This window comes from Staurois parvus, unplaced genomic scaffold, assembly GCF_062004578.1.
Source record: "Staurois parvus isolate SC_StPar_1 unplaced genomic scaffold, SC_StPar_1.0 ptg000958l, whole genome shotgun sequence".
NCBI lineage: Eukaryota > Metazoa > Chordata > Amphibia > Anura > Ranidae > Staurois > Staurois parvus.
The window spans coordinates 1,250,107-1,263,715 of record NW_028318754.1 but is presented as its reverse complement, the minus strand read 5'-3'; the positions used below and the strand labels follow the sequence as shown (position 1 = coordinate 1,263,715).

Genomic DNA, 13,609 nt, shown 5'->3' with positions numbered 1-13,609 from the left:
AATATGTTTTGTTTCTGGAGTCTCGTCAGCAATCAGCAAATTGCTGGTGCCATGCAGGTTTCTGCAGACCTGTCATGCTTGTATGACATGTACGGGCAAGCAGATATACTGACCACAAGAATCAATGAACCATCATGGCGCTCCACAGCGCTATGGTAGTTCATTGAGAAGTACAAGCAGACAGCCATAGTTCGTTCATTCACAGAACACCGGGGGAGCGGGGCCTGTCCGTTCATAACATGTTACACCCTTAATATGGGTGTAACATGTTATGAAAGGTAAACTTATCCTTTAATGAGGCTTTGAGGGAAGCCCCTGCAATTAGGTCGCATGGTGTCACAGCAGCCAATTTCTTGAAGGAACAAATGTTTTAAAAGTGGAACACTTGAATAAAAGTTGTCCACGTACAAATTGTACCCCTTATAGGAAAAAAGGTGACAAGTCGCACTCTAGCTGGCAGCATCTCCTCATGTAGTCTGGGCATCCAGGGGGCTTCATTTGCCTGTTTTATCCTGCATAAATTCTAAAGCAGTATAACAATAATATTGACCTCACATTTGGCATGCTTGCTGGGGAGATATTGCTTGATTGTAAGCCTGCCAGTAAAATGTACAAGAGCATTGTCTATGCAGATGTTTTTTGGGGTGTATACACATCTTCAGATTTTTGGGACAGGTAATTTATGAGAGGCTGACTTTTGTGAGCGGAGTATAGTCTAGGTCACCCCAGGGACAAGTTGTCACCTAAATACATACAACACATTGTCTCATATCTTCAGAGAACACGGCATAATAATGAATTGGGTCTGTGGACCAATATGATTGCAATTCTTTCTTTTTCTGGGTTAGGCCCAAAAAATTTTAAATTTGCAAATTGTGCTTGGTCCACAATTCAATTATAGAGGTATGTGAAAAACAGCTTAAAAAATGACAAGGGTCGTTAAGTTGGCTGTTTCCACCCTGAGCTGAGCTATGAATGGGGGGGATAAACGGATGCTGCCGAGTCTGGGGGAAGCCAATTAGGATTTGCAAGCACCTCTGGAAGGCTACTATGGGCCAGTGCTCGTATTCTTGGTGGCTGCGGTTGCATTACACTATTAGAGCATGCCATCTTGCCAGCTTGTACTGCACTGCAGGTGCTTGCCACTTAATCATGAAAAACTTCAGTGCTGGTGTCTAAAAGGCCAGAATGTACTACGCTACTACTACTGATCTGTGCAGACACTATACTAATAGCAGTGATCAGCAACTTTTAGTGTGACTGTGATAGTGTGGCAGGCTATCTGGCGTTAACTGGTTGACACTGACGTTGCTAGTGACATTAATACAGTGTTCAGTAATAATACTGTACACTCTTGCTGTACTATTGACACTTGCTGGTTGACAAGGCAATCAAGGGCTTAACTGTGTCTAACAAGTGTACATGTACTGCCTGTACTCACACAGAATATGGCTTCTCTCCCTGAATGAAATTTGGCTAATAGAGGAAGAAACCAGCCAGATCCTGTGTGTTCTCTTTAAAAACACACAGAGGGAGTGCGCATGCGCGGGTGACCGGCGTACCTGCTCCGGCCGTAGCTCCGCACACCCCCGGAACCATACTCTCCCATACAAGGGCACCGAGCCCCCTCTGATCGCGGGACCTGCTTCGGGTCTTGACCTGACCCTCAGGGCATCACAATTATGCTGGGACAGATGGCAGGAAGGAGCCGCGGCGGCTCCCAACACTCGATCCCTGCAGTGAGCAGGGGATCCAAGATGGCGCCAGGCTCGGCACCCATGGCCCCTGCTGCCTTCTCTGCCTCCATACGGCCAGCGCCTCTCCCTCAGAGGGTGAAGATTAGCCCTGTCTCCTCCATGGGTCGTGACCGAACAGCGAAGACTTCGTCCTCTGGGGTGAGTGAACCTCCACAGCCCCCCTAGTCACCTTCCAGCTCTGCACTACCCGGTCCCAGGCTTTGTCCTATTCACTAGGCCACGATTCCCCTGCCTCCTCCCCATTGGATAATGAGATGGCAGCCATTTTCTTCAGTCAGAGCAGCAGCCTGGAACTGGACTCTGATAGCCCTAATCATTCGCCAGCTCCCCCGGATCCACCACAATATTTGATCGCTCGCTTTGCTGATTTACTGCAACGCGAATTAAACAGAGCTACTACTAAATTGGCGGCTGATCTTAAGCAAGATTTTCAGGATTTAGGCCAACGCCTAGACAGTACCGAATCTACAGTTGATGCGACGGTCCACAGTGTATCCCAAAATTCTAACATGATTACCTACCTACAAGACCGGCTTGAGGAAGCATATTCTAAAATTCATGACCTGGAAAACTGGGCTAGGCGCTACAATTTCCGTATTCGAGGGCTCCCTGAGTCAGTTAATGAGCTCACGAGCTGAGCCCAATCCCTCATGCGATCTGCAATGCCTGATATTGATGGTCTCCACACGGAAATTGATCCTATACATAGAGCGTTGATCCCCCCCAGACGGAGTACCACCCAGGGATATCATTGTTAAACCATATTTTTCACAGGTCAAGGAAGCGGTCATAAAGTATAGCATGGAGACCCCAGAGTTGGAACTTGCGGAACATAAAATACAAATATTTGCAGATGTCTCTCCGACCACTATCCAGAAGCTGCGGTCTCTAAAACCACTACTTTCCCATCTGGTGCAGCGGGATATCCGTTATCGATGGACCTACCCCTTTCGCTTACAGTTCAACTTTTAACGGCAAACCTTACGGGTTCTCTACTTTTCAGGAAGGTGAAGGACTCCTGTTTCAACTGGGCATTATTTCCCGTAGCCCCTCATCTCATTCCCCAGCGGGATCTGCTTAGCCCTCATCGCTTTCCCCATTGTGGACTGCTCCAAATTCCAGGAAGATAAAATCACTGAAAGACCTATTGAGGCTCATGTTTCATTTGGTGGTCTCATACGGTTATTTTTTGAAATGTGATGGCTTCTCTGTGGTTCCTTGGGAACATTAGTCGCCATTGTTAAGATTTTTGAAAGGGTGGTGTGGGTGGGGGTGTGGCGCTACGCCTTAGTGGGAGGGGGGGTTGGTGTTTTGTGGTTTTTTTTTTTTTTTTTTTTTTTTTTTTTTTTGCTTTCCTCTCTCCCCCTCATACTATTCTGGAGGTTGTAATAAGTCCGTCTGCTGATTAGTAATATTATGGGGCTTGGTTATTTCTATATTGTACGATGTTTATAATGGGTAACTGTTTTTGTTGGTGTCGGGGAGTGTCTATGGGCCTTCCTCGATAGGGAAGACTCTTCCCCAAGTTGTCTCTCTGGTTAGATCCATTCCTCTACAGGGCTTTAGTCCTGATATTGTTGGTATATTTGATTTGACTTTATTATGTACCATACATTTGATTACCGGATATGAGGACGTTTACATTAAGAGTGTCCCTTTTTACTGCTTTCTTTCCTTTCTGTCTTTTTTGCTTTTTTCTTCTTCTTTGAGGGTCAGCCGTCTGCGTTCCTGGTTTCTCTGGACCATTCCTGTGCTCTGAGAGCGAATAGTTCCCATCATGTACAAAGCATCGATTGTCCACCATGTCATCTCAACGGTCTAACAGCGCTTATTATCCCACAATGTTCAGGGGTTTATCTCTCCCACTAAACGTATTAAGGTCTTTAATTCGTACTGCTCTTTTGGGGCGGATATTGTAGCCCTACAGGAGACACATTTCCCCCCTTCTTTTGCACCACGATACGTTCACAAAGACCCTTTGTTATTTTGCTAATGCTACGGAATAGAAGCGAGGGGTTGCCCTTTGCTTGTCCCGCCGTTTGTCGTTCACTGAATCTTAAATTATCCGGGATCGGGAAGGGCGCTACCTTCTGGTGAAGGGCCACTTGGGTGGACATTTACTTACCTTTTTTTGTATGCTCCGAATACCAATCCGGTGGACTTTTTTCACTCTTTATTGAGTTTTTTGGCCTCGGAATTTGAGGGCGATGTTATCTTGGCGGGTGACTCTAACCTAACATTAGATCAGATTTTGGATCTCTTCCGAACCGCTATGCTTCAGTCCCCTTCTAGACAGAGTCGTAAGTTTGCTCAGCTACTATACCGTTATGACTTTGACGCCTGGAGAGAAGCTAACCCAACTTCTCAAGACTACTCCCATTAGTCTAGAGCCCATAATTGCTACTCGCGTATTGATCATGTATTTCTTCATACACACTCCCTTCCCAGACTTCTTGCAACTAAAATCCTCTCCACACCTTGGTCCGTTCACAATCCGATCTTTCTGACATTTCTATCCTGGACCCATGGTAGGACTAATCTTCATTGGCACCTTAGTGAAGCTATTTTGGGCAATGCTTCATATTGTCAGAATATATTGTCACATCTACAAACGTATTTTGAAATCAACAAAACAGATGATACGAATCCGGCTATTAATTGATCAACCTATAAGGCTTCTGTTAGGGGGTTTCTTATTCAACTTTCCTCAAGGCTTAAAAAAGCTTGTAACGATTTATCCTCACTAAAACTCAACTATATATTGACCTGGTAATTCGTCACAAACACAACCCCGATCTGGACTTATTGGTTAAACTTGACCAAACCCGTTTGGAACTTAACCTATGCCTCACATGCCTCACTACTACCACTGACAAGCAATTGCGATGGGCTAACCATACATTTTTCACTTGGAGAAATAGGTCAGGTACTTTTATTAGCACTTAAAATTGTCTCCTAAATGCTCCCAAATGGCTCTCCCTAAACTCAGATTAAATAACGGTACTTTCTCAAGATCCCAATAAGAGCCTCTAAAAATGTCGTTCCTTTTACACTGATCTATACCAATCGCTTCGAGGAGACGTTTCCTTATCCTCTGACAGCTTTCTTAGCTGTGTTGCTCTTCCTTCTCTTCAGGGGGCCCACAGGGAGTCAATGGAGCAGCCATTCTCTTGTGAGGAGATTCAGAATGCCTTGAAAACTCTTGCCCCTCATAAATCTCTAGGACCAGATGGCCTTTCTCATAGTTATTATAAGACCTTCCCTGATCTTCTGATTCCATATATGGCCCACTATTTTGATTATTTACGGGATGGGGGACTTGTACCTCCAGACGAAAATAAAGCATTTATTAGTGTTATCCCTAAACCCCACAAAGACACTACCTTGGTTTCTAATTATCGTCCTATCTCATTAATTGTGACCTCAAGATTCTTACTAAAATACTGGCTTTACACCTCCATAAATTTCTGGCTCTTTATCTCCATGATGATCAATCCGGATTCATCAGCGGTCGACAAACTTCGGACCGAATTTGACGAACTTTGGCGTTGTCAGCTATCCAATCCAACTGGAATAAATCCTCACCAAGGGATATTCTACTACTATCACTAGATCTCCATAAAGCATTTGACAGTTTGTCTTGGGACTATTTATTCCAGATCCTGGGAAGGTTGGGGTTTGGCCCCTCTTTTCTGACCCTAATACGGGCTCTTTATTCTAATCCTTTAGCTCAGATTTCCATCCGTGGATACATGTCAGCTTCTCTACCTATTGAGCGAGGTACTAGACAAGGCTGCCCCCTTTCCCCCTTACTTTTTGCTTTGGCAATGGAACCACTTGCTATAGCTATTCGTTCCAACCCCACCATTTCTGGTATCCATTGTGGTCAACGAGATCATAAATGTGCCTTATTTGCTGATTATGTTCTCATGTACAGTGGGGATCGAAAGTTTGGGCACCCCAGCTAAAAATTTGTATTAATGTGCATAAAGAAGCCAAGAAAAGATGGAAAAATCTCCAAAAGGCATCAAATTACAGATTAGACATTCTTCTAATATGTCAACAAAAGTTAGATTTTATTTCCATCATTTACACTTTCAAAATAACAGAAAACAAAAAAATGGCGTCTGCAAAAGTTTGGGCACCCTGCAGAATTAATATCTTGTACTGCCCCCTTTGGCAAGTATCACAGCTTGTAAACGCTTTTTGTAGCCAGCCAAGAGTCTTTCAATTCTTGTTTGAGGTATCTTTGCCCATTCTTCCTTACAAAAGTCTTCCAGTTCTTTGAGATTTCTGGGCTGTCTGTCACGCACTGCTCTTTTAAGGTCTATCCATAGATTTTCAATTATGTTGAGGTCAGGAGATTGTGAAGGCCATGGCAAAACCTTCAGTTTACGCCTCTTGATGTAATCCCCCATGGATTTTGAGGTGTGTTTAGGATCATTATCCATTTGTAGAAGCCATCCTCTCTTTAACTTCAGCTTTTTCACAGATGGCATCAAGTTACCATCCAAAATTTGCTGAAATTTTATTGAATCCATTTTTCCTTCTCGTGAGATGTTCCCTGTGCCACTGGCTGCAACACAACCCCAAAGCATGATTGATCCAACCCCATGTTTAACAGTTGGACAGAGGTTCTTTTCATTAAATTCTGTGCCCCTTCTTCTCCAAACGTACCTTTGCTCATTCCGGCCAAAAAGTTCAATTTTAACCTCATCGTCCACAGAACTTGTTTCCAAAATGCATCAGGCTTGTCTATATGTTCATTTGCAAAGTTCAAACGATGATTTTTGTGGTGAGGACGCAGAAGAGGTTTTCTTCTGATGACTCTTCCATGAAGACCATATTTGTACAAGTATCTCTTTATAGTGGAATAGTGTACCACAACTCCAGTGTCTGCCAGCTCTTTCTGGAGGGATCGTGCAGTCAAACGTGGGTTTTGAATTGTTTTTCTCACAATCCTGCGAGCTGTTCTGTCTGATATTTTTCTTGGTCTTCCAGATCTTGCTTTAACTTCCACTTTTCCTGATGACTGCCATTTCTTAATTACATTCCAAACAGAGGATATTGACATCTGAAAACGCTTTACTATCTTCTTATAGCCTTCTCCAGCTTTGTGAGCGTCAACTATTTTCAGTTTCAGTTTTCTAGACAACTGCTTAGAAGAACCCATGGTGCTGATTGTTGGGGCAGGGTCAGATGAGTCTGGGCATTTAAAACCTTTGAGATTGACATCACCTGGTCTTCCCAGAGGATGATTGAGAACAATCCATGACACTGGCAGGTCTCAGCTTTGCAAAGGGGGCAGTGCATGCTATAAATTCTGCAGGGTGCCCAAACTTTTGCAGACGCCATTTTTTTGTTTTCTGTTATTTTGAAAGTGTAAATGATGGAAATAAAATCTAACTTTTGTTGACATATTATAAGAATGTCTAATCTGTAATTTGATGCCTTTTGGAGATTTTTCCATCTTTCCTTGGCTTCTTTATGCACATTAATACAAATTTTTAGCTAGGGTGCCCAAACTTTCGATCCCCACTGTATATATCTAACCCTCGAACATCTTTACCTAGTCTCTTCCACCTGTTCCGTCGTTTTTCTACGGTCTCTGGTCTCACTCTTAATCCCTTCAAAACAACTGCTTTTAAACATTTCTCTACCTGATTCAGAGGTTCTACATTTGCGGGATAACTTTGATTTTTAATGGGCCTCTCGCTCTCTCGCTTATTTGGGAATTCATCTCACGAGCTCTATCTCGTCACTCTATAAGACTAATTATCCCCTGCTCTTCAAACGACTTTAAGCTGACTTACATGACTGGGAGGACCTTCATCTATTCTGGTTTGGTAGAATTCATTCTATCAAGATGACCTTTTTACCGAGACTGTTATACTAGGACTTTACCGATCCTGGTACCCAAATGGTAACTTCTACTTTTACTCCCTAAAAAAGTATGGTGGTCTGGGACTTTCTAATCTCCAGATTTACTTTCAGACGGCTCAGATGGCACAGTTCTCTTGTACTTCTGCTAGGGGCTATGTTCCCCAATGGATTCGTATTGAGGCCTTATCTTGTCATCCTCATGCTATTGGCGCTCTCATGTGGCTTCCTAATCGGTTGCATCCTCCTATCCTTTGTCCTACATTATCCTATTCCTTAACGGTCTGGGATAGATGGCGGGCGCGTAAACCTCTCTGCTCTCCACATACCTCATTAGCTCCTGTCTTTTGTAACCCCGAGCTTATTCCTAGCCTATCGCCCTCTGTATTCTAATGGATAAATAAGGGTCTTTTGCATATTGGGGATTACCTGGATGGTCTTCATCCTCGTTCTCCAATACTTTTTGACAACTTTTCAGATGCCTTCCTGTGAATGGTTCCGTTATCAGCTTTTGTTCTTTATTACCAGTAAACTCAAGCTACTCACAGAACCTTGCACACTCACACCTCTAGAGATCTCCTGTGGGGCTACTGGGAGGATGAAGGGTTGATTATCCGCTATCTATGTCTCCCTTGTTGATCATCTCACCAAGCTATCCTATATGATTCAATGGGAAAGGGATTTGAACAGCTCTTTAGAGTTAGACACTTGGCGGACTACGGCTAATACCCTATCTAAAATTTCGATCAATACTACCCTTATCGAATCAAATTATAAAACATTTCTTCGTTGGCATCTAGTTCCAACACGTCTTGCCAAAATTTACCCATCCGTGTCACCCAATTGCTTTAGACGCTGTGGACAGGAGGGCACTATGCTCCATGTATGGTAGAAATGTCCGGTGGTCCATAGATTTTGGATCCGAATATTTAATTTTCTTCAGTAATGGGAATTAATATTCGCAGAACTCCGGAGGTAGCTCTATTTCATCTGTTGCCCACTGATATTCCCAAGAAATCAGTTAAATTCTTTATTTTGTACCAGCACGAATTACAAGCTAGACGTTGGAAACCGTCATCTATTCCGTTAGAAATTCTGCAAAAACTTAATTGGATCATGATAAATGATAAACTTACGAGTATCGTTAATAATAATACCTCTAAATTTGAGGTCACATGGGAACCATGGATTAGGTAAATCTCTATCACTTAACCTCCCTAGCGGTATTCCCGAGTGTAGCTCGGGGTAAAGTTTTTCAGTACCACAAGAGGTAACCCCGAGCTACATTTGCGGCTTACCATGCGGCGTTGCTCAGGGATTCCCTGCAGCGCTTACCTTGTCCTTCGCTCCCGCGATGTGTCCCCTGCAGCGTCCCCGGCCATCTCCTCCGGCCGATGTCGGCATCCGGCTTCCGTGTTCCGGTCCCTGTGACGTCGGGACGCGGGGGGGCCGAAACCGGCGGCAAATTTGAGTTTTAAAACATTTCATTTTTTTGTAAACGATTATTACATAGCAAAACATTGCTGTTTAAAGAATTTCACATACATTTTGTCCCTACTGCTTTGTCCTGTGCCCTGCCTGCATTTTGACTGTTCTTTCTGCCTGGAAACTGGGAAAAGTCCATGGCGTCCAAAAAGCGTCCCTTTAGGTCAAAATCTGTTTTAGACCAGCTAGAGAACAGCAATAGTAATTCCAAACCACTTGCAGAATTGAGTGATGATTTGTGGGGAAATTCGTCATCAGACACTGAAAACGATTCTGCGACTTTGCTCAGCGATGTGCGAACTTGGCACTATATTTCAAATTTCAGTGTTTTTAGTTTGATTTATATTATTGAATTAAATTTATTATAATATTTTTTATGATTGTTTATTAAATTAGAATTTATGATTTCGTGTTTCAAGTTTTATCATATCCGGAATGTTTACTAGACTCTTGTTCGGACAGATTTCAGTGAGTTATTCCTAAAAATGACAGGCCTACAATAAAAAAAATACATATTTCCATGCAAAATAATGGTACCGCTTTCAGCACCAAAAATCTGAAATAATCATACCGCCAGGGAGGTTAATGGGAGTGTGGCTGACCCTCTCTTTCCTCTCTTCTCTTTTCCTTCTCTCTCTCCTCTTCCCCCCCCCCCCCCCTTCTTTTCTTCTTTTTTTTTTTTTTTTTTCTTCTGTCATGTTCTTGTTTATTTGGCTTTTTGTTACTAAACTGCCCATGTTACTGACCAGTGGAACATTTGCTTCCACATGAGGGCTGTATTTTCTTTGCTAGCAAAATTCTTGATTGATATTTACTACGTGCTTATACACTTATGAACCTATTTATTTGCCTCTACTCACCCTGTAGGTGGGCTAAGTCTTTATGTTCTTGTTTTTGTAGATCTTCTTTCAATAAAAATATTGAAATATAAAAACACACCGAGGTCTGTGCTGTGATTGGCCACAGATGATCAGCTGATATACTGCCAAAATCATTGGCTGCAACCTGCTGACAAACGCCTGCTGTGTCCAGTCATAGCACAGAGTAACAGGTAGTGCACGCACGTGTGCCCGAAAACCAGAAACTCAATGTGCCCTGATGTTGCCGGGCTGTGTCACACACAAGCAGTAAATGCACTGTTGGCGTGCGGCAAGTAAATGTGTTTTTTAATGCAGCCTTTCTCAACCAGGGTGCCTTGGCAAAATGTCTAAAAATTGCCCAAAAAGTGTATACAAGCCAGCGGGAGGAACAAGCCTGCCTTTTAGTTACACAAAGCAACAGGTTTTCATTGTGCACCATTATGACCTAGCCGCTGTTGTCCTGACAACCAATGACATAATCAGTTGATGAGAATGTCAGCTGCCTGCACAGCATCCTAGTTTGACCCTTCCCTGCCCCTTTCCATCAGTGCTGGGGTCACATTAGCTCAGTGATGGAGAAAAACTGAGGGAGAAGAGAAACACTGGAATACTATTCAGTACCAGTACCAAGAATAAATTACGTCTAATGTTGGGTGTCCTACATGTGTGGATGTTGCTACGTTATATTAAACTATTGTAATAGTTTTTTCACATTTTAGAATGGGGTGCCTCAAGACTGTCCATAATTTTACAGGTTGCCTCAGGACTGTCCATAATTTAAGGGTGCCTTTACTGAAAAAAGGTTGAGAAACACTGGTTTAATGTACTCTTTATCAGACATAAAGCAGGTTAAATCAAGGTGGAGTAATGTGTTTGGGGACTTATTTGACTTCCAAAACCATGAACCAGATTAGCTTTTGGATGTCCAAAGAAGTCAAGAATTTATGAATTCTGCTGACCGATCTTAAATAACACATTTATGGCTAGTAAGCTTAGTTTTACGTTTCGTTCACATACAAACCCAATACTCTGAAATGAATGTCAGAGAAATTCAATAAAACACAACACTTTTCTGGCGGTATTCCAACAGGTACATAAATATGTTGACCGTGCCTACATTTCTCGTGTGGACACACAATGGAATCCTTCAGAGTGTTGTAGACACTATTTATGAATTCCTCTGAATTAGTACCAAACATGTAGTGACAATTGTGCCTTCTTCCTTTTAGTTATGCCGCGGTTCACAGAGCAAGTTGAAGCAGCAGTGGAAGCCCTTAGTGGAGACCCCAACCAACCGATGGATGAAAATGAATTTATTGATGCATCTAGACTGGTGTATGATGGTATTCGTGATATTCGCAAGGCCGTACTGATGATACGGGTATGATTTTGCTGTTGAGAAATAAGTGCAAATGGGAACAATGAAAGAGTAAATCAAAAGTATTTGCAGCTTAAATTATAGTTTATTGTATCACACTTTAGGTTCCCGATTGAGCCATTGTTCTTTTTATATGAAAGGTAAACTTTGGCTAGACAAATAACCATTCTCTCACCACTTGGTTAAAGTACCAAAGTTTGTTGAATTTGTGGAATGATTTGACAACCTGACAGTGGTCTGTCAGTCTAAATTTTGACCATATACTTTTATTCTAAAAAAAAAAAAAAAAAATTCAAACAATTACAGACATTACAAAAGAGTGGCTCATCGAAATATTTTTCCGAAATCAAGGATCGAGTACAGTAGTCAATGTACGAATCCAGTCAGTAGTAGCCTGAGGACTAGCATATAAAAGAGTAGCGGGAAAGAAACCACCAAAGGCTAGAGGCACATGTAACAATATATATGAACCACAATAATACAAGAGAGAGCATAATAAATCCATTCATTATGCTTCAAAAAGGGGGACATAAACCACACAGGCTAGTAGATGTTGTCAGGAGGTGTTCAACAGGGGTCTTGGACAGCAGAGATCAGCCAGTATTAATCATAGATGAAAAAGACTGCTCCTTCCTGGGGAAAACAAGGGAAATGCTATTTCGAGGCAGAGAGTTGATAGACACTCAACACCACTAGGAGGACCGTGGACCAAATTAAAAATAAACGTGTCCTCTTGAGGCTCGGGGAGGAAGGGAAAGGAACGAGAGAGGCTCAGGGGGAGGAAGAGAAAGCAAGGAGAGAAGAAAAGGAAGGGCAAGAGATGTTGGGAGGAAAGAAAAAGGTCAGTTGCAGGCAAGGGGAACACTACCAGACCACAAACTGTTTTAGTGTTTACAGCAGCAGTTATCCTCCCATATTCCTTACAGATTAACAAGTAAACTTTGTATGGTGTGATGTTTGAAGATGTTGAGCTCTTTGTAGCATAGACATTGCATTGTTGTGTCCTAGAGCTTTATTTTCCCTATTTATAGTGTGTGTGTGTTCACTATATCTGATTTTACACAGAACATGGAAATGCAGTTATTTTAGTAAACAAACTACTAAATACCTTTTCTCATCAGCAGTTAGCAGTCTTGTGACTTATATCAGTGTCCATCGAGTACTGGTTAAAGCTTGTAAGAGGAGTTTTCATTCTCCTCTCACTGTCCTATGAGGCTGCAGGACTCCTGACCCTCTGTCTGGACAGTGCTGATTGGCCCTGTGCTAATCACATGCACCCTCCCAAGAAAAAGAAAAAATTCTAGCAATACACACTAAACTGAGCATGTTCAGCTACCCCCAAGGCTCTGTTCTATCAGGAGATGAAATGGGGACTGTTGAAGAAAGGGAGGATCAAAGAAGACAGTATCAAACATCCTATTTACACAATGCAGAGTATTAACCCCTTAAGTTCCGCAGTGAGTGTAACCAGCATGCTTTACTGTGTATATGGGATGATTTTACTGTTGTGGGTTTAGTAACACTTAAATTTTAAATTGTTCAAATGCAAAAGCTTTGATTTTCCATTTGAAGATATAAACTGTGTAGTTTGGAAAATAGGAGAAAATGCATAACTTTATTTCATGTCATCTTGGACAGCATAAGAATCATAATAAAATGTTTTGTTACAGACACCTGAAGAGTTGGATGATTCTGATTTTGAGACTGAAGATTTTGATGTGAGGAGTCGAACTAGTATTCAGACTGAAGATGACCAGCTAATTGCTGGGCAGAGTGCAAGAGTGAGTTTTCAAATGTACAGTGCACACAGTCGACCTTTTTTTGTAAACAAAGTATTACATCAACAGTGTTACAAATGCAATTTGTCATTCGCCAGTTAAAAAAACACTAGTTAGGCGTAGTAACCAGATATATGTATTGGAAATAAAGTAACTACCCATACACATTCTATCAAGTAGCAGGTGTGTACAATTAACTGCTTCCTGTCCGCCCTATTGCAGTAATACTGCCTCAGGCTTTGCTGGGGCACTGGGAGCTATTGGCTCCTGCTGCTGTCAATCAAAGCCAATGACAAGGGAGTGGAGGGCTCTGTCCACAGGTGGATTTGAAAGGGAATGAAGAGTATCTTGGGAGCAGTGATGGAAGAGGCTGCAGAAGATTTCTCACCCATACATCTGAAGCCGCAGCTTCACACAAAATGCTTGCTGATGTGGGTAAGTTCACTTCTGCTGTGCGCAAAAGCCTCCGCT

General features: G+C 42.4%; 1 protein-coding gene across 1 annotated transcript in view; it reads left to right on the top strand.

The window, feature by feature from the left end:
- The window catches only part of CTNNA1 (catenin alpha 1), a 274,271-nt gene that overhangs the window by 213,018 nt on the left and 47,644 nt on the right, over positions 1-13,609 (top strand). Inside the window, exons 13-14 of the mRNA XM_089657034.1 lie at positions 11,212-11,363; positions 13,031-13,141. Of these exons, the coding sequence (XP_089513160.1) occupies positions 11,212-11,363; positions 13,031-13,141 (263 nt within the window). The remainder of the gene's footprint in view (positions 1-11,211; positions 11,364-13,030; positions 13,142-13,609) is intronic.